A 24,221-nucleotide genomic window follows, 5' to 3' on the forward strand; every position below is an offset into this window, starting at 1 on the left:
ATCACCAACGTGACAACGTCATTATGATACTGAAATCGATGTGACATCATAATGACCGGTCGTGCATGGTACGGATGATGTAACATTTTGTTAGCTATCGATACGTAGATCTACGTACGAAAATTCTGATCAGGTGCGGACTGGGGCCGCGATGGCCGGATGGTGGCGCCGCTAATCCGAGACGGTCGGTTTGCACATTTCTCGTACTCTAGCGCCCATTTTCGCATTGAAATCAGTTTGCATTTTTGAAAGCGACTGCTGATTGGCTAGTTCAGCTTCATTTGGCGCGATCATTACGTCAGGGCAACCTGGCACATGGCGCAAGGCTTTCAGTTACTGGCTGCGTTGAACAATCAAGCCTGCTGCACATCGAAGTGTGAGTTTGCGCCAAAAGGGTGCTGTCAGCCAACGTTCAGTGTCAGAAGTCACTTCTTCAACTTTGGGTCAAGGTTTCCTTTTTCCAACCCTGTGTGTCTTTCTTCTTCTTTCACCTGATTGAGACAGTTTTGTTCTTTCCACTTGAGAGCTAACTGTTCAACTGGTATACAGTAGACCAGACAACCCTAGTACATAAAATAATAATATCAAACGAGTTCACCATGGAGGGTCGGCTGTAAGCTATGGCTGACAGTGTGCGAAGAACCGTCTACCCTCTCTTTTCGGCGTTCGTGTTGGGCGAGAGAAGCTGCAGCATTGGAGGCAAGTTCCTTACACACCTCTAAAGATGCAGTAGTGTGTTGATTGTGGAATCTAACTGGAGATAGCCTTCTTGTTGTCGTCCATGCAGATGAAGCTGCGGCAACTACTAGATTCCGCTCGCCTGGAACGCTCGCTGAAAAGAGCAGTGGAGAGGGAGGAGAGATTTATACCTGGAACATTGGAACAGAATACGAGTAGCTCACCAAAACAGGTATGCTTGTTATATGAGCACCAAGTGGCCTGTGCTTTAGGTTTCTGGCCTGCCGTCTTGTTTGTGAATGTAGGCGATTAGGGGAATGTGCTGTCTGTTGTAGGTGTGTGCTGAATCTGTTCTCGATGTGAGTTTGGCCAGCAGCTGTCATTCCATTGTACTCTTTTTGCGTAGGGGTTCCCGTCTTTCTACCCAGTGGAATCTCGCGCAGAGACTCTACAATGGCTCCGCCGTCTGACCTACGCAGGCTTTGGGTTTAGCCCAGACACATTCTCGCTGGCAGTGAATGTATTCGACCGATTTCTATCCATCGTGAAGGTGAGTGAGCCAGAGTCCAGTTGCTCTTGTCTTGGGATAGTGATTTAGATGGCTAGACAGTTGCGTTCCTCCCTGCTACCTCTCGGCGTTTCTGCAGTTCCTTCTGTCCTTTACTGGGATGCCTTCTGCGTGGACAGTTTACTTGTTCGGTACTTGTATGTTTGTGCTATGATGTTGACAGCTTTTGGGGAGTTTACTGGTTGTCCCGAGCGCTGTTGCTCGCGTGGAATTCTTGACAGTTCATGCCCAACTGGATCTTTGTGCCGTCTGGCGGTATGCTTGCCGTCACAGCTTTCCGTATTTCAAGCACTGTTGAACGGGGTGTGCTGTTTTCATGTCCTCTGCATGGCCTTGCTACAGAGTACAGGTGTCCAGGACATGTTGGAAATTTTGACATGCTGAGAAGGATCCGTGGGATGTTCGATTTCTGATGTCACTTTCCTTCTTGACTTCTTGGTGAAGCATTAATTTTATGAGATTCCTCGATCTTGTGTGGCGTATTTTGAATTTCCAATATGATGGCTCAAAATCAATGTTCGATGCCGTTTGTACTTCCTGTTGATGTTCAGGTGCAAAGCAAGCATTTACGCTGTATTGCCGCAGCATCCCTGCTCATCGCAGCCAAGATCTGCCAAGAGCCTGAGGTACTTCGATTTGTGGCTTCGTGGCTATTTCAATTATTGTTCTCGGTCGAGCTGTATGTTCTGGTGTGTCTCCCATTTGCAGAACGAGCCGTCAGCAAAGGAAATAGTAAGCTTGGGCCAGTGCGGCTTCAAGGAGGGCGATATCACCCGCATGGAGCGCATCATCTTGGACAAACTGCACTGGGATGTGGACGCGTCAACTCCTCTCACCATCCTCAACATAGTGAGTATGACTATGAATGAGGGCACTTGCAGTGATTATGGCGCTCGTAGTGTGCCTGTTGTCTTTTTGATCTGCGATGCTCAGCTTGGGTATGTTCTGGGTGGGTATGAAAGTAACGTGCTGCAGGTGAGAATGATTTCGTACATATTGTAGATCTACATTGCGTTCGCTCCTGTATCCGTGGAATGCTCTCATCATCCACTTCAAATAATTTGAAGTGGTTGCTCTGTACTACGCCGGAGCCATTGCCAGTGTTCATCGAATACTATTGTTTCGGGTGTGACTTGCTCAAAATGGCTCCTCAGGATCACCTTGCTGTGCGGGTGGGGGCATCCTTCCCTCCTTGTGCGATGTGAAGTGCTCGGTTGGTCGTGTTGTCACAATGTGGGAGTGCAAAACTCCCGTTCACGGTGAGGTGTCGCAGTACTTTTGCTCTTGTAGTCTTACTCAGAGCGATGGACCTGCTCGCAGCTATCCTGCTTTGGCTCGACCGGCTTTGAACTATGCGGTAGTGCCTGGTGTTGTCGCTGATCGCCTGGTTGTTGAACTGTGGTGCGATTGATCGTTGAACCGTGTCCTTTTCACGTCAATCTCAGCTGATGGGTGACAGTCACAAGACGGACTTATGCTCTTGCAGGTGTGCTGTGTGTCCCTCATAGATCTACACACTCAGTAGAGCCACAGTATCCCGTGTAACCTGATTGCGATTGGGCTGACCGGTGCTCACCTGACCAATGATCTGCAAGACTGCATCAGCTGTGGTCTAATTCCTGTGTTTGGAAGAGCACTGTCATCTGTATGCAGCTCTGTCTTCTTTTACCAAAATCATTTCCTGTGTGTTCCTGTTTCTCCTGTTTTGCTCAGCTTCATGCCTTAGCCAGCTCCTGGGGATACTTGTCCTCTTGTGGGTTACCACCTTTGGTTCATCTCGGCAAGGTGACCAACTCCCTGGAGACTTGCATGCTGGATTCGAAGTTTGCCTGCTTCAAGGTAATGATTGTTATTGATGTGGCTGGTGGAATGACTATATGTCGTGTTTGTATTGTCCTAGTAGTTGTGTTTGTGGGTTCTGAGTGCCTTATATAACCTTGCATTGCTTTGCTATTTGTCTTCACAGCCGTCTGCTCTTGCCCTGGCCGTTCTAAGTAATGAGCTGCGCCAGCTGTCAGATTGTGATTGGCTAGATGCAACCATGGAACTTCAATCCTCAGCTTCGGTGAGTTTCTTTACCGTTGTGCTGACTGCCCAGACTTTTTTGAACTGAATGTTGCTTGTTTCCGGACACTGCTTTTAGGAGTCATTGTTTTGTTTGAGATTTTTTTTCGCTTGTTTTCCTGGTTTCGTTTTTGTCTTGCCATCTGCAGGTTAGTGGGCGCACATTGGGCGTCTACTACGAGGCTGTTCAGGCCAGTCAATTCAAGCTCCCTCGCAAGGCTGCTCCGAAACCGGCATTTAGCCGTCCTGCCTTCGTCCCCCGAGCTTTGTTTTCATCTTCACCGTCTGTGAGTAAGTCAGTTCACCCTTTATCTGGTGGTTCTGCAGCTATGACTGTTCCAGCGGCAACACCTGTCAATTCACTACCCTCTAGTCGCGCCATCAGCAGTGACGACGAAATCTCTGATGCGGACTCATCAAGCTCAGATGAAGATGTATCTCATGTAGCACCTCCAAAGCAGCAGCCGCTTGCTGCATCCATCCCATCTGACCTGTCTCTATCTGCAGCTGCTTGTGTCCTGTTGTCTTCATGCGCCAGTGCCGCTAGCCCATGCGCTCTCAGTACTGGCTGTGCGCCTCTAGAACGGCCACACGTGTTGTCCTCACCAGTCAAAGTAGCCTAAATATGACTGTTTTTCTCTCTGTGATCACCCTCCAGTGTAGTCTCTTGCATCCTTTTGTCTGTCTGTGAATTACAATATTGTATAGTGCACCTAAACACCCTCTCATCTTCACATTATCACTTTTTATTCTCATCGTATCGTACCAGAGCACCGTCCCCAACTATTCCTTCCACTCATCGGATTTTCCCCTCCCATATTTGTCTTACCGATCGTTCTAAACCCAGCCCGTTGATTTTTAATCTGCTGTATGTGTATTTTGTGTAGCATAGAGACCTGTGCTTTCATTGTCAAAAAACCCTCCAAAAACAATATATGCAGATCTATAAAATATTTTGATCAGTTGAATACCAAAAAAACATTTGGCCACTCCTAGTACCCACTCGATCCCCATAGGATCGCACACTACGTGTGGAGATTTGTTTTCTCCGCGAGACTTTTTTTAAGATTACAAAAACAGCATCTTGCATTTTATATCCGCTTTTTATTCTAATATTGCTATGTCACTGCACATTAGCTATATATCCACTCTCCACTTGAACACACAGCTGTTGCCAACAAACAATTTTCTATGCCAGACTCGGAAGAGATTCTTGGTGATGATGATACCAGTTGATGGTTGTTTTGTGTCTGGTGCTCTCCAGTTAGACCAAAACCTACTTTGGTGGTGGATGCAACTGCCTTGTGCAGTTGTCATGGTTGTGGTACAACCACTGCTTGTAACGGACATGCAGACCGGAAGATTTTTTTGGTGTGGGTGCTTTGTTTCCCCAGCATCATAATGTTCACGGATCCTGCCACACATGCACCCTAAAACTCTGTTTGAAAACTGGAAAGCCACATATTTCATGCCCGAAGTCTTGCAACATCAACATATACATACTACATACACATACACACACATAACAGCTCGCATGTACTCCATGGGTGAGATCACCCATGGGGCTAACGCATCTGTCGGCAAAAGAGTTAGAGAAAACGAGAAACACATGACATACACACCTTCTTCATTCTGTTATTGCAGGGAAAAACTACCTCGATTCCACCATGAGCCTAGGCATGAGGAATATAATATTAAGTACAGAATGTTATTTACCAAAAGGATATTCAAGTAAGCGCTTAAAGCAGAAATATTCGTCTGGAATTTAATTTCGTCTTTTTCATTTATTTGGACTAGGGGCGCGTTTGGTTGGTACGAACTAGAACAGGATTCACCAGAACAGCGCGTTTGGTTGGGACTGCACCTGTTCTGGGTTGGCCAGAACATGTTCTGCTTGCTCCAGGCCGGAGCAGACCGAGCAGTTTCACTTTTTCACAGTGAAACCTGGCGGAAACATCGATTTTGGTCCCAAATGATCACGTGCATACGCTTTTGGGTTGGACTCGTACCGTACATGGTGACCCATACACATTTTGAAGAATGCACCAAGTTCGGCACATTTTTCCACAAAAATGTGCTCTGTTTCTGGAGTACCGTTTGGTTGGCATGAGGCTGCTCCATGTGCACCAGCTGTTCGATCCTGTTCTAGATCGTATCAACCAAACGCACCCTAAATTAAATGCCGGACTATTAAAAAGAAAAAAAGTCTAATGTAGATTCGTCCAGCTTTTCTATACACTCGTATGATCAAGAGTACATAACCCCCGGGGTTATGTACTCTTGGTATGATCCATGGACGAAATTTTCAACCGGACGAACTCCCTTTGTTTGGAGTTGGACGAAATTTTCTGCCTCTACAGTACTTCAAGAGTTTATTTGCTTGCACGCACCACGACTGCAAGTGGCACAAATAAAAATATAAAAATAATTTATATGAAAGGACTAGATCAGTGAGTTACATGCTGTCTGTATGTACACATGCACACTGCTTGTACAATCTTGCTAACAGAAATTTACAACTTATTTGAATGAAAAGAATATCACGATATCAGTGTTAAAAAAACCCATAATTTGCTGAAAACTGAAGTGAAGTGACTAGTGGTCGCCTACTATACTAAGCATAAGAGAATTGGGGGAGCAAACACCTTTCGGAAGAGGATAACATTTTCTTGAGAAGTCGATGGAATAAAGTGTCCAGATGAGGATACTGGTAAAGAAAAAAAGCTATCGACACCAATGAAACTCAGCAACAACTGGCGGCATGGGCTTCAATTGCGTACTGTGGAAACCTACAGAGCAACGGACAACACAAAAACACAGAGTCAAGATTTTTACTGACATTTCTTACATATGAAGTTGATTGCTCCGACGAGGAGCACACTCTTCTTGCCGAACTTGACACTTGACTGACTCACGACTGCCATCCGGAACACACGAGGAGCACGTCGCACCTTCCGCTCTGCAAACCTGAAAGAAAGCACCACTCCCTGCTCAATAGGGCTTGAAAGTGATGACGTCAAAAACGGCCAAGGAGTAGTAAGTTGACATCAGATTTCTATTTTGGATCCACTAAGGTGTGACTTATTGCCTCAGTATGTGGGTGCATAGCAACCCACTCATGTCGTATGCAGGGGTGACTTTTACTTCGCCACCAGTTGTAACCCCGCCCCCAGTAGCCAAATCAGTCAGTTTCACTGGCTACATCACCTTGCTGTGAGTAAGACGGCTTGAAATGTGCTTGGATCCATACAAAAACTGGATCCAAGTGGATCCAGCTTTTGATTTTTAAAATTGTTGCTATGCTGTGACGTAGCACTTTCAAGCCCTATACACAGTGTTTCGGGGAATTCACCCCTCAGCAGTTGAGCTTTAGTAGGCTGAGGAAGATTGTGCCTGAAAAGCACCACTTATATACAGTTGAACATCGATTATCCGCACATCGATTATCCGACCATTCGATTATCCGTAACAGTTTTTTTGGGCGCACGTGCCGTAGAGTACGCACTGTGCATGTAGTGAGCCATTCAAAAAATACGAAAATTTTGAAAAGTAAAAAGTAAAAAGGTCGTGCGGCTAGTAATAACCACTGAAAGTGTGTGAGTGACAGTTTTTTCTTATCCGGAACATTTGCCTTATCTGAACACCGCCTGACAGTTGTCTGCCCAGAGGTGGTCGGATAATCGATGTTCAACTGTACTGCTCTCTAGGCCAAACCATCACCAGGGATACAAACTTACAGAGACACTTTGTTTCCAGAGCGACAAACACCTCGTGAAGCCCCAGGTAGCAGTGTGAGTCGGGCTTCACGAGGTGTTTGTTGCGCTGGAAACGAAGCGTCTCTGTAAGTTTGTATCCCTGGTGATGGTTTGGCCTGGAGAGCAGTATATAAGTGGTGCTTTTCAGGCACAATCTTCCTCAGCCTATTCAAGCTCAACTGATGAGGGGTGAATTCCCCGAAACACTGTGTATTGAGCAGGGAGTGGTGCTCTCTTTCAGGTTTGCCGAGTGGAAGGTGCGACGTGCTCCTCATGTGCTCCGGATGGCAGTCGTGAGTCAGTCAAGTGTCAAGTTCGGCAAGAAGCGTGTGCTCCTCGTTGGAGCAATCAACTTCATGACTAATACCGCCGAAGTCGCAACTTCTAAGTTCGTATTTCTTACATATCCAGGATATTGGACAGTATTGGGAGAGAATGCATTCTTGGTGTTGTATTTTGCACTATTTTCTTACTAAAATGGAAAATGATGATGTCACTACTCACAAGTCACTAGTGCAGTGCCTATACAAAGGTTGTGAGGAGTATGAACAAAGAATCCAGATCCTCGGCAACACGATACATTTTAATTTTTCTGGTTGAATGATTGTCATGGACGTGGTGGTGGCATCATTGAGCAGACACCAGGGTTCTATCTAAAGGAGGGCAGGGGGCGGGGTCATCAGCGAGGCAGCTATAACAAGAAAACACACCCTTGAAATGCAGGTTCCGTAGGAACGCAAACCAAGATCCTTTCGGGTTTGGGCTAGGCGTGACTGACGCTGGCCACCGATGAGTCCCTATCGGATTTTCTGCGTGGATTGCCCCTCTAACCAATCGACAGAGAAACTAACGTTCCAGCACAGGCAATCATACCTTGACTGACACAGAGGACATTGAACAGATTCTGCCAAAGATAAAGATGCACATGCCTTGGTCGATTGATACGCAGACGGCATTTGACGACTCAGCTGAACACACACACACCAGGGAAGCACAAAAAAACAAACAAACAAAAACATCGAGTCATCAACACACACAATTCAACAGTAGCTTAGTACATAAATGCACACCATAGACTTCAGATGCCCATCGCTGCAGGCAGCAATAGCCATGTCACAGCAGAAGCCATAGAACTTGTGCTGGGACAGACGCAAACAGAAACACACGTGTACTTGCTTGCACACACACACACACACACACACACACACACACACACACACACACACCTGCCCATCGCGGAAGCGATGATAGCCAACAGCTATGTTAGACATAGCAACCTGTGCTGGGATTACACCATTCAACAGCTTGCAAGGCTGATGAAGAGTCCGAGAAAGAGAAGAAAGACGTGTGCGACCATAATCGTCGGGAATTGAACCAGCAACCTCTCGATTGGAAATCGACTGCACATACCACTGCACCATATGGACACACACACACACACACACACACACACACACACACACACACACACACACACACACACACACACACACAGCATGTTCACTTACATCTACAACCTGTACATCATCCTCAGCATCGGCAGTGTCGGTGACACGCTCCACAACCGACCGCGCCAGAGTGAGAAAGGTGCGATGTTGAGCCCGGTCCAGCTCCTGCCCTCGACTGTACTCAAACTGATGGCGCATATCTGCCGCAGAATCAAATGTAGAGTCAGGCAAAGACATTCACAGGCACAATGAGGGACGAAGGCAGAATCAAATGTAGAGTCAGGCAAAGACATTCACAGGCACACTGAGGGACGACCGGTGCTGGTCAAGACTAAACCGTGCCCACAGCCATTGTAAGAAGCTATGGCGAATTCCAATATTCTCTGCCCAGTGTCACAATGCACCTGGCCTCAGGGACCAACGCAGACGATGCACAGAAAAAAGTTTTTCAATGCAGGTTAAATGTGCACAGGTGCAAAACATATCCCCTCTTCTATGCCGGGTGTCACATTTCTTTGGCCCATAAGGCCACACCGTTTTTTCTATGTTTCGCGTCACCTTATACGATGAAATCAATGAGGGAGGGCGAAAAAAAATAAAAAAGCCATCCAAAAAAACAGTGTACGTGCATTGCATTTGTGTACAGTGAACCGACGCAGCACTGTTCATGTACATTGACATGTACATGTACATGAATACATGAGTGTATCCCCTCTGCCATGCTTGTGGTCCAAACACAGGCGGCATGATGATTGTGTGACTTGCGGCCCACACACACATGTAATGATGTACATGTGTGTGAGCTGAGTACAATCATGCGGTACTAGTAAATAGAACAAATATTTAATTGATGCCAACATAATAGTTATGTGTAACAATCATGTTCCATTTTTTTCCTTTTGGGTTACATTTTCCGGTTTTCCGGGTTTGCATTAAATTTGTATTGCATTTTCAAAAAAAGAAGAAGAATTTGTTCCGTTTTTTTAATTTTTTTAAACTCCGGCTGTAAAATACATGCGCGCGGGGACGCGAAACACAGATAAAAACGGTGTGGCCTAATACATGTACAGTCAACTTCGCTAATAATGACTGCGGATATAACGACAATTAGCGAATAACGACAGAATTTCCATGCCCAGAGCAAAGCCCCTTCCAACTGTAATACATATACAGGTCGTCCCATAACCTCTGGGACTTGACAAATGTTATGTATTAACGGGGTTTATGTACTAAACGAAAGTGTACATGACTTGCTTGTGTACCAGAATTTTTCACTTTTTCTACTTGTCTGAGTGTTTCTTGCTACCATGACTAGGGAGCGAGACATTCTTGATTCCCTCGATATAACAAAAAATTTATGTTATCACGGTCACAGTCAGCGAAGATTCTACAGTTTACATGATACATGCCCAGCCATGCCTGTACAGTCACTCGAAAAAAAACAGAGCTTTGTCTGTTTGTGATGTGCGCTCTGATTTCTGAGTTAATTGCGTCCACAACTAGAAACTAGAACACGATGTGCCTCCATTGGAAGGCCAAAGGACCAACAAAGTTATGTACTATTGAGGTAGGTGGCATGCAGGTACGGAGAAATGTTATGTACTAACGGGGTTTATGTACTAACGAATTATGTACTAACCGACAAACTTTGTATGGAAGTGATCACGTTTCGTCCGGGACTTGAGATTTCTTATGTACTAACGGGGTTTATGTACTAACCGGACTCGTATTAACGGGGTTTATGTACTAACCGGACTCGTATTAACGGGGTTTATGTACTAACCGGACTCGTATTAACGGGGGACGAGCTGTACAGGTAAAACCTGCTCCAAAGACCACCTGGACTCAGCGACCACCTGCTGTGGACGACCGTATTTGTCTGGCACCGTCCGTTTCACGTACATTCTGACTCGCATTCAGCGATCACTCGCTCGACGCGACCAGCGACCGGCTTACAACTGGTACCGATCGCCAGTTCAACGATCACTTCACGACTTCAGTACTCGATCTGAAAATCGTTTTACATGTACCTGTACACTTCAAGTAGTACAGTGCTGTGTAGTGATGTACATGTATCAGTACTTCAGTATATCACTCCCCCTTTAAGTTATGCACTTCACCAATGCACACAGCATGCAGTGCGAGGATTCATTTCATACCAATATCACCATATAGGGAGATCACCTGCTTTGAAAGACCACCTGTTTATAAGACCACTTTGGGCTGGAACCACGCGTGGTCGCTGAAACCAGGTTTCACCTGTAATGAGACTTCGGGTATAACGACACTTCGCGAATAAGGACCCTTTTTTGATGCCCCGCCGAATGTCGTTATAAGCAAAGTTGACTGTAGTATGTAAAAAACAAGTTGTGGCGTCCAAGGACACTGATCTAGAAAAAGACTGGGGAGCTCTTCTTGAAACACCGGCTGCACTATGATAGAATCCCACATGCGGAAAGCAACACAAGCCATGCTACATGTATATGTGTGAAGGGCTTTCGGAGAGCAAACCGTTCGAATGCGGGCAGGTTCTCATACTGTTTATCGAAATCGAAAATAGAGTATAATGTGATTACATCATCATCCAGGGTGTTCTTATCTGTGTGGAGTAGCATCACAAGCAACTGGTTTGCCACTCAGTACAAAGCAGGCACAGTGAAACCATTCTCATACCCTCTATAACGTTAGATGCATTTCATCCAGCAAAGAGTGTACGAATGACATCAAAACGACAGCCTGCAGACTCTGCACGCACACCCACACCCACGCACACCCACACACTTCCACTAACACATGCCCATCGCTGAAGCGATGACAGCAAACAAACTTGTGCTGGGATTACACGATTCAACAGCTTGCAAGGCAGCTTGCAATGCTGATGAATTGACCGCCACTAATTTTCCCCCCCCCCCCACACACACATACAGTCTATGCAGGTTGGCTGTACCTCGAAACGTGACGGTCTCCAAGTCAATCGTGTCGAAGTCGATTCCGTCAAGAAACTTGTGGATTTCTGCTTCGAGTTGGTCACTTTCGATTGCTGGTACTGACTGCAAGGGCAACACGAGAAGGAAACAAAGTTGACAGGAAGTACTGTAAAGTGATAAACGTTCGAGGCACGCAAATTTTGCATTTTCATGCATTGGGCTGGTTCACGATGAGAAACTTTCGCGATTTTATCTCTTCAGTTAGATCTTGCACTGCCCACAATCAATGTAAGTTACAGAGCAGTTTGCGGTGATTTATATTCGCGAATGTGTGATGGTCGCGAAAACAGCGAAAGTTAATCTCTAGCGAAAGCTTCTCACTTTACAGGAAGCAGTTGAAGTGGGTAAACATTTTGAAGCAATTTAAAGGGGAAGTCCGGTGAAAAATTTAAATTTCACAGTCCGTAGAGTTCGGGTCGCTGAGTCGAATGGTCTTTGTCCGAGGAGGCTGCGGCTTATAGTTCGTCAGATACGCCCAATCGAACATGTGCGAATTTGAGCGCGCATCACCCAGATCCAGGTGATGACGTCACAGCGTGCAGCCAGGTAGCCACACCATCTAGTTGTGTACAAAAATGGCCATATTCGGAGCGCGTTCGATTGGGGAACCGTTTGTCGCAGCTTCTTCGAACCAAGACCATTCGATTCAGTGTTACAAACACTACGTACCCTGTGATTTTCAGCTTGGTAAACCTGGAGGTTATACCGTATTATAGCCGTTTCCGAGTTGGACTTTTCGGAGTTTTCCGTCAGCCTCTACGCGCTCTGCGCTGCGTGCATGCAGTGCGTGCAGTGTGTTATCTAGCTGTAGACTGTGTAGTGCAGTCAACAAACTCATCACAGACGGAACTACTCCCGCACTGCCGTGCTGGGGTAGTATGTACAAGACTCGAGTCACAACTGACACAAGACTCAGAAAACTAGTCAACACACGGACTTGTCATGTACTACACTCGTATCAGTCGTACAGTCATGCAGTCAGAGAACGTGCGTTTCTCCTTGCCGGTGCCGGCGGTGGTTGTGCTTTGAGAAAGAAAATTTTAGTTTTCCGCACCCGCCTCATTATTATTATGTTACAGCGATGAGTGCACAACCGTGACAAGTGACAAAACAGCGAACAGCTCCCGGACCTAGAACTTTCAGATTCCATAGCGTTGCGAGCGAAGAGTTGTGCCCGTGGTTCAAAGAGCCTGCACTGTTCTCCAATTGAGTAGTCCGAAATATTCCAAGTTCGCACCAAAACATCACCATGTGGCAGGCTACTGGAGTCTAAGCGAATCTAATCGGTATGGAACAACATTTTAGAGCACTCGCATCACTCTTCTCCATTTTGGCGACCCTGCTCTCCAGCGATCTGATCAGCCTCGTCTGCAATAGCTGCTGCTTCTTCATCAGTCGGAAACTCAGTAGCGCTCACTCTTGACCGGCCCGCGTGGCCGTTTCTTCAGCTGAATACCGAGGTTCTCAGCCCCAGACCGAACTCATGAAGGTCAGCCATGGCTGCATCCTCACTCTCACAAGGAGTTACAGGTCTTCGGGGTCGCTTGCACCAAACTATCAGTCGCCAAATCATTTGAAATAGCACTGACACTATTGCTTTCACGCACTCCTTTTGACCTAGCTGCACGCTATGACGTTGCAGAGGGTGTGGCGCGGCCGCATGACGTCATGGCGCAGCCCCCGAAACTCAGTTTTTCAAACGGAAATATCTTGAGAACGCTTTGTCGGAGACACGTGGGACCAACACCATTCGACTCAGCGCCCGAAACTCTACCGACCCTGAAATTTAAATTTTTCACCGGACTTCCCCTTTAAAAAGCACACCAGCTGCATCAAATGAACCATGCCTAGGATTTCACACGTCTACCATCGAGCATCGCTGGCAAAACTCTGGAGCCAGTTTGCAGCCAGTGTCAGAAACCCGATATACATGCAGTACATTCAGCCGAGAACTCTTGGCGATCTACCTCTCCATTCGTCACTTTCACCACTGCCTCCAGGGTCAAGAGTTCATCGTGTGTACAGATCACAAGCCACGACATTCGCTCTCCGCACTGCATCCGATCGCCTGACCCTATGCGAGCAACGTCAAGTGGCAAACGTTGCAGAGTTCATTAATCATCTACAAGCAACATGTCGAGGTCAACCCGTAGTAAGAAGTAGCGTAATCATTGCTGCTCACTGGCGTAGTGTCTGTTGTAACCAGCAAAAGGTTTGATTCGCGGCGCAAGCCTAAAGTTGCTAAATATCTGCCCCTTTGTCAATGCTAAACCCGCCGGAAAATTTGTACAGATATTACTTCAAGTGAATTTTGTAGTGATGTAACGAATAATCGACTATTCGAATTCCTCAATCTCTTGGACCTCAATGAATAATCGATTGGATAAAATCTAGGTCGAAGGTTCGAAAATTCGAATATTCGCAGACGGGCGAAGTCCGTCCGCTGCATACCGCGCACGCGACTCTACTCTGACTGGAGTCTGAGCGCTTGTGTTGTGTGTTTACTACATGTACACTTTTTGTGGAATAGTAGAATGATCGTTCGTTCGCTTGAGTGGTATTCGCTAGATTATTCGTTCATAAAATTCATGGTTCGTTACATCTCTAGAATTGTGTGATACTGAGTGAAATCAGGCCTCCTGCATAAGCTAGCTAGTGCCATGATGCAATGCACATCCCAATGTTGGCAGAGCCAGGGCTGGACAGTGTGCAATGCTAGTTACACCATGCAGCTGGATTTCATTGAGTGTGACTATACTCGTACAGCAATGGAAGGGTCGTGCAGTGTGCAATGCTAGTTAAGCCACGCGGCTGGATTTCATTGAATGTGACTATACTCGTACAGCAATGAAAGAGTCGTGCAGTGTGCAATGCTCGTTAAGCCACGCGGCTGGATTTCATTGAGTGTGACTACACCAGCACCGCCATAACATCACTTACATGATCGGATATGCTGTACGCGGGCATCGTGAGTGCCGCGTTGGCCATGTCGTCGTCATCGATGATCATGATGTCCGTGTTCGGCAGAGGTCGACTGCTATCGTGTGCCTGCATCCATCCACACGTGTTGCCTTGGTTACCACTACCATTGCTTGCGCCCGTCCCACTGCCATCTGCTGATGCCTTCATGCGATTCAGCAATGTGCTGCAGTTGAGGTTCAAATTGGAGACGGGGGGGGGGGGGGGGGGGGGGGGGGGGGAGGGAGGAGAAAGAACGCCTGTGATTTAGTGACACTGCTGTTATCATGTTGTGCTGCAAAGCCATTCTGATAACAGTCATGATACTCAGGGTTTTCCACAGTTCTCAGTCGGGAATTTTTAATCCGAATACAGTAACAATAAACAATTCAACTATTTCCCCATCTACTCCTACACAAAGTTTATCTCCGTGACAACACAGATCTACCCTATTCTGGGCACACAGCGTTGTGATGTCAGCGAGTTTAGTGAAAGTCTCCAGAATGCCTGCTGCCCTGATCAACCTGGGAGTTTTCACCACTGGAATCAGTGCAGGAACAAAAGATTAAAACATTATGTGAAGCATTTCGAAACTGGAGGATCAGCTCAGGACCTACCCTATCTTCATTTGCTTGTTGGGCTTGAAGCGCGTCTTTAGAGTGACGACCGGCTTTGGCATTGGTCGTCGTTCTATCTTCTTGAATGTCACACGCCCGTCATCGTCGACTCGCTGCTCGATCCGAACCCCCTTATCGTCCACCTCTTCATCGGCTCCACCTAAGACAGCAAAGGTAGTACAGAGACCATGTGACCTTCAAACTCAATCACTCGGCCAAGATACTTGCAAACACATGTACCGCACTATCCAAAAGAAGCAAAGGTCACGGCTGTTCAAGCTCGTGAAAAAGCGACACGAGGCCTCGGGTTTGAGTCCAGCTAAATCGCGTACAGCTACGCAATCTGTACGGTACTTTTTCAATTTTTCCCTTGAGAACCTCAATTTCGCTTCTGATGCCACTCCATGTGGAGGTCATACGGTTACGTCATTACTGTACTTCTTGTGAAGTGCAGTGATGATCAACGAAATCCAGACACGTCACTCAAGTTAGCCCCGTGTTTGCAGGTCTAGGGCTGCGCAATGCCCGGCTCGTATACTTGAGTGACGTGACTGGATTTCATTGAGCAGCACTGTAGATGCTTTGTGTGAAGTGGCAAAGCTATGTGGCACAACAAACACCGAATTGCCACTCAATATAAACTGCAATGATGTCATTCTTTATAATTATATCTACCGTATGTCAGCGCCTTTAAAGCCTTGACCTTATATTCAAAACACCGCTGCTGTCCTAGCTATTTTAGATGCAAAACGACTCACCCACTACGCCATGCCATAAAAGTCAAAGTCCACACAGAAATTTCAATCTAAATCCACCTGTGTATCCTTCCTCCTGGGCTGTAAGTTTGTTAGCATAGTACTTATTCCTTCATTTTTACTTCAAAACATACGTCAAATGCCAATTCATTAATGAAGCCCATGGCTTTATAACTGAGACTGGCCTTATAATGGAATATAACTCCACGGTTTTAAAGGTGCGGACATACGGTATAAAACTAATCCAGTGATGACATGCTAGTACAGTGCGTATCGGTTATAGCGTGGTCGTGTAAAAGAATATACTGCCAACAAGAATGAACTCTCATGTTTTCATAATCATAACATGGATTTCAAGTGCACATTTATTCTTACAAGCAATTTTATCCCATAATAGAATATATCGGTCCTAAGAATGGACTTTGTGTAGCGAAACATGCCAAATTAGTACAAAGTGTATCGCCTGTAGTAATAACATCCGTTCTGATCTGACTCTCGTTGCGTCGTAGTGCTGCAGATTCAACTGTTGTGGTCATGTAACTCATTTTGCATAGCCACATGGTAAGACTATGTGACTATGACCAGCCGCATGCACAGAAGTACTGTCATCATGTACGATGATCTTCCTGCCTCTGCGCACATGCATGTGATATGCCACACTTGATTTATCGTGTGTAAGAAATATCGGAAATAAGAATAGAAAGTCGTTTTTCAAACACCCACGCTATAACCGATACCTACTGTAATCACATAACCTCTGTAGAACAGTGGCCCACTTCCAACAAAGAAGAATGTGCATGCACTGATCTTTAAGTATTCAAACACTACATGCACTTCAGAGTACATGTAGTGCAGTAACTCGGTAGCACTGGTAGCTTTACCTAAGCCCAGAACAGTAGGTGCAACATCACTGGGCAGTTTCGGTTTGTCCTTGGTGTACGAACTCATGAAGTTCACACCCGACTGGCCGCGGGGCGTCCTCTCCTTGTTACGTGCGTCCAGGAAACTCCGCCGTGGTGTCATACCATCTGTAGGTAACAAGAGTGCAGACAAAACTATAACGTACCATAATTGTGAACACACACATGGCGGGGGGGGGGGGGGGGGAGAGTATGCAACCAGTTAAATTGCTCACACCAGAAAAATACCCCCCCCCCCTCCACACATACATATGTGCACCACCTCCCTCCACACATACATGTACATTTGTGCACCCCTCCACACAACAAAAAATTCAAACAAATGTTAGCATGAAAGTTTGAGCGCGGGGTAATTCATTTTTACAGATGATAATTCAAATCAAGGGGCGGTGTAGTTTTCTCCCAGCAGCTAAGTCCTGCCAAAGAGCGACAGTAAAGGAGCTAAAGACACATAGAAGTTGAACACACAATGGATAAGAAGCATGAACTGACCAGATTCGTCAGCAGGAACCGACGGCGTTCGTGAGCTATCCAATTGCTGTAGCTGAGCATCGATACGATCCAGTACCGACGATTGGCGCGGCTTGGGTGCAGCAGAGGCGGGCGTGCGGCGAGGGGTGGTGGGTGCGGGTTCTGCCAAACCAACACAAGAGAGACTGTGCATGATTGGGCATCACATGTCATCTACACATCTTACAGATGCTCCAGTAACTGGGTACTAGCGCTGGCAGCAAGGCAGGCAATGTGACCAGAGAGACCAGCTGAGTGCGACACTCACTATGTAGAACACAATGAAACAAAATGAATGCTTACCAAACAGTATCGTTCCTACGGTCACAGATGGACTACGGGCACCTCCACTTTGGAAGATTCACTTTGATTTGGCTGTTATGTGTGCGTTTGCATACTTTGTACACTGTTTGGTTTGTGCCGTGGTCTGCATCAAGTACGTTGTTCATCACTCATGTTCACCTTGTATAGAGCGGGAAAAGAGGAGCTACTTGTCAAACAAACATTGACCAGTATGTAAATACCCAAACCAAGGAGCAGTGGTTGTGCTAAGAAAGTCCACCAAGCCCACAGACATTGCTTGGCAGGGGTACACGCAGAATCGGCCATAACATAACATAGAGAGAGAGAGAGAGAGAGAGAGAGAGAGAGAGAGAGAGAAAGGAATTTACATTTATAAAGACAGGCAAGTCTAACAAATGAGGACTGAGACCTCTACAGCCAGATGCACGACACTGACCGACGGTACTGACAGGTGCATGTTATCGCATGAGCTGATTGTTTAGTAACTGGTGGTGTTAGTAGACATTATAGCGCAGGGGACACAATAAGATTTCGAAATTGCTCTGACACAATGTCCTGTCACTTCTGGAACCGGTCGGACATGGCCGGACACTGTGATTTTTTTTGCAAGTCTGGTACTCATAATAAAAAATAATTATTATTGTAGAAGAGAAAAGGACATATGGATACGAGTTAAGAGTAACTCTCCATCACTAGGTGTCAGGACGTCGAATGTTTCAGTACTCTGTCGGTTTTGTGCCTAGTTATTGCACTTTCTGACTGTATAAAGTATCATGTTACAGTGATGGAGAGTTACTCTTAACTCGTATCCATATGTCCTTTTCTTTTCTACATTTATTTATGGCTCAACATCCGAATTATTATTGTCTTCACCAATTTCACACACGACACCACTGCATAATGCACACATGCATGTACATGCTACATCACACTGCGGTATTGCTGGTCACATCAAGGATGATCATCACACAGATCTCAAGTATTGTAACAACTGATTCAAATCACTGTACGTTTTTCAGCAAGCATAGTAACTGTGATATGAGCGTGCAGTGTTTCTGCACATTTCGGATTTGACCTGGTTTTTCAGCGGCAGATCAAAGACATTCATTTTTACGCAGTTGACAAAAGACAAAGTGGGCACCTGCTTGCCCATTCTAACTATTACTTCTTGTTGCCAGCTCCAAGATCGACAACATGTCACTACTCGAGTTGGATGAAGGCTCCCATCTTTGCAAACGTGATGTGCCCTTTGAACAGCACCTAGTTTCTACGCGACGTTGAATTTCTGACTAACCTTCGCTGCTGCTGCTCCGTCGATCTTGCACAGCGCCTGTGCAACAGGAGCGTAATTGACTGGATTTGCAGAAGACTGCTCCTTTCGATAGAGGCATATCGCAAGCTGGCACACATTTCTGACGCTTTTATTTGTTTCCCTGGACCAGGGACGTTTTCAATATTTCGGATTGTACAAGCGCCTCTCGGAATAGTTCCTATTGTAGCGAGAAAGCGAAGAAATTTCATTTTAAAACTCCTCGATCGTTTGCTACGCTCAAACTGGAGCTACACTGAAGTGGACAGCTCCCTGTCTTGCTGTAAAACCCTCTTGTCACAGGTTACTGCTCCGACTTCGTGAGACTTCTTCCCAGGCAGAGCGCCATTGTCCTCAGCCGTTCTCTTTCCCAGCGACGCTATTTTGTGAATTTCGATCGGACAGATTGTCCGTTCAAGAAAGCGCCGGATTCGAATCGAAAATGGTCGGAAAATGTCCGATGTCCGACCGTTATCGTGTTCCCTGTAGCGTAGCTTGTAGTTCCTTGGTCCTTTCCCTCTTCTATAAATTTATCCTTGGCTCTCCATCTGAGTCCATGGAGAAAAATGCGCAGAAATTTTGCAATGAAAGAGAGAGAGAGAGAGAGAGAGAGATAGAGAGAGATAGAGAGAGATATAGAGACTCCCATGATACGCATCCTTTCGCCTTAGGAAAATTAAATAACTGCCGCAATTCAAGTAGACAAGCACACAAATCCCTGGCTATAAATACAAATGAGCCCCACAGATGCGGTCCAGTCCACCAGCAAAACATCACTTACCAAACTCAATGAAGTCATCCTTGCCTGAGTCAGATGGACCTGAGAGAGAGATGGAAATAAAGAGAGTAAAAAAGACGAAGCAAAACACTGTCGCTGATTGAGGGTGGGTGACATATTTGAGACAAAAGGAAATGGACTCTAGATCGCCATACAGAAGCTACTCGTTTCTTCACCCATCAATAGAGATGCACTACACGACACTGAGGAACTTCTTATACTAATGCGGTGCACAAGCACGCATCATTTCTGGCAGTTAGAGCCTTTTGACTTGATGCACTGAGCCGATTGAGAGACCTCATTGTAATCGATTCGAGAGATGGTACTCTGAACCGTGCTGATAATACCTAACTACATCCTTTTTAAGTAAAAAAAAACCTGTTAATAATTATAATGAAGATTGAGCAATTGAATGCTAGGTACGTGACTGTACAACCAAAAGTGCATGATATTCGAAAGCGTGCAAGCCGGTAGTACGGTATTCACTATTCAGTCCAAGCCAGAAAGAAGAAGATAACAAGCCGTGATGGCACAGAGCATAGTGCACACTGCTCACCTCGCAAAGAGCCGATTCTAGGGGATACTGCAGACGAACAGCTTGGAGTTGCCAGCTTCCTAGGGGGACTAGATGATGGGTCGGGCATGCCAGGTGAATGCTTTCGTTTCTGTGCGCCTACATCGATACTATCACCAAGAGTCTTGGCTGTTGACGCTGAAGACAATGCCTGGCCCTTCAGCATCATCTCAGCTTTAACGAGGTCCGATCGGAGAGTGACACCGTCACTATCGCAGAACGGTTTCTTGCACTCGATGGCGGACATTTCACTCGTGTCCATGCGCCTAACGCGGCTCATGAGAAGGCGCTGTGGTGCCTTGGCATACGTACTTCCTGCCGAAGTTGCCAGCTGCAAAGCTGCCGACCCGGGTAGTGAGGGTTTGAGCACGGGAGCATTTCTTGATCGCAAGTGACCTGGAGCGGCGTCAGGGTCATCCTTTTTTATAGAAACCGTCGATGAGCGGGTGCTTGATGCCGCCGTCACGGGCGATCTACTGCTACCAACCTCATGGCTGCGACTGGTGGTGCTCGTCTCTTCTGTGCTCTCCTGCTCGACTCCTTGGAATTTAAGAAATGAAAGCCCGAACGGGTCGCGGGTCTTGTACGGCTGGCGCAGGATGATCCGCACCAAATCCCAGTATTGATCTCTGGATGATGGTGATAGCGAGTCGCCTACAAACGTCACAATTGAAGGAAAAAACAGGTCTCATGATAAAGCAGCCAGGGTACGCGGCACAATAAAGGTTGTAGACAACAACAAGTTCACCAAAATAGTTTGCTTAAAATCGAAACGCAGCCAAGCGAAGAGAAAGAATGACATAGGAAAGAGGGGAGAGAGAGAGGGAGGGAGGGAGGGAGAGAGAGAGAGGGGCGAGATGCTCACACACTGTCACCGAACTCACAGCGAAAGAGCCTGACGGATGCTTTGTGCCGGCCCGCCCTGGCATCTATCGGTGTTTGCAGCATTGTCTCTGGTAGCAGTCCTACAAACTCCTTCTCATTGGCACTGCCGGAGCGACCAACAAGCATACTAATAAATGCAGAGCCATTGTTACCTGGAGTTGGATGGAACAATCAAGAGAGGAAATATGAATAAAATGCTCGCAGCTCACTTATAAAACTGAGGAAGACTACATACGTGACAGAAACAGCACAAAGAAAAGTAGCCAGAAAAACAACACTGTCAAAGGCATAACACCATACACGCAGAAGGGATGGCAAAAGGCGCAAGTGTGAAGAGACCACACAGGCATGCGGTGTTTTGCGACAACAATAGCCTCTGGACAAAAATAATAAGTTGCTGACGACCTATCAAACAATTTCTGTTCGGTAGGTTGTCAGCAGCTCATTATCTTGTCCATTGGTTGTATATTATTGTGGCAATACATCGCAAGTCTGTGTGCTCACTTCACACTTGCACCTTTCGCCATCCCTTCTGTGTGTATGGTGTTATGCCTTTGAGCGTGTTATTTCTGGCCACCTTTCTTTGTGCTGTTTCTACCACATTTCTCTACTGTAAATAATTCATTGTGCTTGTCCAAAGACCACAGAGGTAGTGATAAAGAAATTGATGTCACAGGCAATGTGTGTTTGTGTGTGTGTGTGTGTGTGTGTGTGTGTGTGTGTGTGTGTGTGTGTGTGTGTGTACATATGTGTGTGAAGTTGCTATGTCTAACATAGCTTTTCGCTATCATCGCTTCCGCGATGGGCATGTCTGAGTCTGAGTGTGGTGTGGTGTGTGTGTGTGTGTGTGTGTGGTGTGTGTGTGTGTGTGTGTGTGTCTGAGTCAGAGTGTGTGTGTGTGTGTGTATGTGCGTGTGTGTGTGCATGCACGCACGTGCAGACAGGGCAGAGTGGAGGAAGTTGTCTCGCCATCCTCGTCTTCCTCCGCCAGAGCAGGCGGGTGACTTGAAGAGTCACTCCCCATATTGCTCAGCTCGCATGCTATCATCGCACTAGTGATGGGCGTCCAAGGTCCAAGGTGTGTGTATGTGAGTGTGTGCGAGAGAAAGAGAGTGTGTGTGAGTGTGTGTGAGTGTGTACGTGTGTGCGTGTGTGTATGTATGTGTGTATGGTGCTCTTGTCTTGAAACGTGCAGTTTTTGAAAGTTGGGAATGCTTTCGGCGTGCAGCCGCCCAGGCCAACAGTGCCTGAGATGGGGTCTTTATCGACAGGAGACTTGGTCGGATAGTTACGATGCCGACACTCTCCTCGCCGCCCCCACCTCGGAGTCCTTCGCGAGGCCTTGCAAGCCCGCGAGTGGAGCAAACTACCGCACGAAGACGACGACTTGGAACGACTGAGCATTGGCTCATGGAATGTTCGCTCTGTTGTGGAGAGTGATGGACCAGTTCAAGCGGCAGCCGTGAGAGGAATTGTTTCCGATGATAAGCCAGATCCATAGCTGCCAGAGATGGCACTCTCAAACATGGTCCCTGAGTCCCTGACCTCTCTCTCAGCGGACTGCCGTCGCTCGTCGTTCCATATTGTCGGCCTCGCAAGGGGACACGTGACCGTAATGGCAGTGTTTACCAGGACCAGGTGTATGTGTGTGTGCATGTGTGTGTGTGTGTGTGTGTGCGTGTGCGTGTGCATGTGTGTGTGTCTGTGCAGGGTTCTAGCCAGGTCAATATAGTAGGGGGCGGGCATGGGAAAAAGTTACCCCATGACCCATTTTTTCCATTGTCCAAAATTGTCTTGCCATGCAAAATGCAACATACAGGGTGAACCCCGACTTCACCCCTCACAAATGTGCCTTTATGAACCCTCTAGTAGTGACTATCGACTGTATTTTCGTTGAATGGCGTGAAAAAACACAAAATCAGAAAATGAGTAGGGGGGGGGGGGGGGGGCGGCACTTTTTCACTGGGGCGCAAACGGAGTAGGGGGCGCTGCACCCCCCTACCCCCCTTTGGCTAGAACCCTGCTGTGTGTGTGAGAGAGAGGGGGGGAGTGTGAGAGAAAGTACCAACCTAAGTCAATGTTGGTGATTTGAGAAGGACTAGCAAGCTGCAGATCGACCTCGATGCGGTCAGCTTGATTCGATTGGTGGCAAACAAACTTGCGATATCGCTCAGTCAGGAGAAGGTTCTTGGAAGAAAACACTGGGTCCTACAAACAAGAAAACGGAGAATGAAGGAATATGGCAATGGACATGGTATTATGTTCTCGGCTAGTGATGCATTTCGTGATTATAATACATCACCGGGCATAACAAGGAAGGTGAATGGGATGCCAGAGCCAGGGCCATTGTACTGAACTGGTGAATGGGATGCCAGAGCCAGGGCCAGAGCCAGGGCCATTGTACTGAATTTAAAACTCAGCTTGTAACGCAGAAATCTGGAAGGTGTGTAGCCCCAGAAGACTGGAAGGTGTGTAGCCCCAGAAGACTGGCCGCGACACAGTACGGGAGTGCGAGACGTGAGAATGCAAACATCTTCAGGCTATGACAGATGTTACATGTATGTACTACTTGGCTTCTGCCTCGCTGTGGACATAAAGCGCACTGCAGCTGCATGTATTTGGCTGCATCCTTCGCCAATCAGATATTCTGTGTAAGCACATATTTTGCATCAGAATTATATACTGTGCATGGTTTCGAAAACTAGCAACAAGACAAGACAGGATAGTACAAGTAAATCGCGGCCTCACCTCAGATGAACACCTGAGGACTTTGGAAACTCGTATCACGGGCATCCTGTTGACTTAACTAAATTCCTTGGCTGAACAGGGAAATCCTCAACGAGATGAGGCAAGAAACTAAGACTACAGTGTGCTGTGTCTGTCTGTATTCCACTCTGGGAGAATACGATATTTGTACCAGGTCTTACTTCAAACAGTGAATTCTATCTCTTGACTATTGTTTCTGGATGTGCCGAAAACGTGGATCTTCGCCACCGCTGTGTCTGAGTTGGCCATTCATTCCATAATGATATTTCAGTTCAATCTTGTCTTGACTTGTTCGTTCTCAACCTTCAAGGCTTCATGCAGGTAGGCCGTACCGTGACACACATGT

General features: G+C 46.6%; 2 protein-coding genes across 2 annotated transcripts; one reads left to right on the forward strand and one right to left on the reverse strand.

Moving 5' to 3' along the window:
- Positions 1-407: 407 nt before the first annotated feature.
- Positions 408-4,536, forward strand: LOC135809781 (cyclin-I-like). The gene is made up of 8 exons (XM_065323211.1): positions 408-699; positions 788-910; positions 1,085-1,228; positions 1,798-1,872; positions 1,955-2,095; positions 2,960-3,085; positions 3,213-3,311; positions 3,460-4,536. Exons 2-8 carry the CDS (start codon positions 788-790, stop codon positions 3,931-3,933), a joined length of 1,182 nt encoding a protein of 393 aa, XP_065179283.1. The 5' UTR covers positions 408-699; the 3' UTR covers positions 3,934-4,536.
- A 1,129-nt stretch (positions 4,537-5,665) lies between these two features.
- LOC135809782 (uncharacterized) lies at positions 5,666-24,173 on the reverse strand. The gene is made up of 13 exons (XM_065323212.1): positions 23,858-24,173; positions 23,179-23,317; positions 21,109-21,261; positions 20,207-20,878; positions 19,654-19,692; positions 17,243-17,383; positions 16,712-16,858; positions 15,076-15,235; positions 14,441-14,645; positions 11,461-11,563; positions 8,574-8,713; positions 7,939-8,033; positions 5,666-6,099 (listed from the first exon to the last, which is right to left on the reverse strand). The coding sequence occupies exons 1-13, from the start codon at positions 23,900-23,902 to the stop codon at positions 6,054-6,056; spliced, it is 2,085 nt and encodes a 694-aa protein (XP_065179284.1). The 5' UTR covers positions 23,903-24,173; the 3' UTR covers positions 5,666-6,053.
- Positions 24,174-24,221: the final 48 nt, after the last annotated feature.

The sequence above is a fragment of the Sycon ciliatum genome, chromosome 2, assembly GCF_964019385.1.
Source record: "Sycon ciliatum chromosome 2, ocSycCili1.1, whole genome shotgun sequence".
NCBI classification, from domain to species: Eukaryota; Metazoa; Porifera; class Calcarea; order Leucosolenida; family Sycettidae; genus Sycon; species Sycon ciliatum.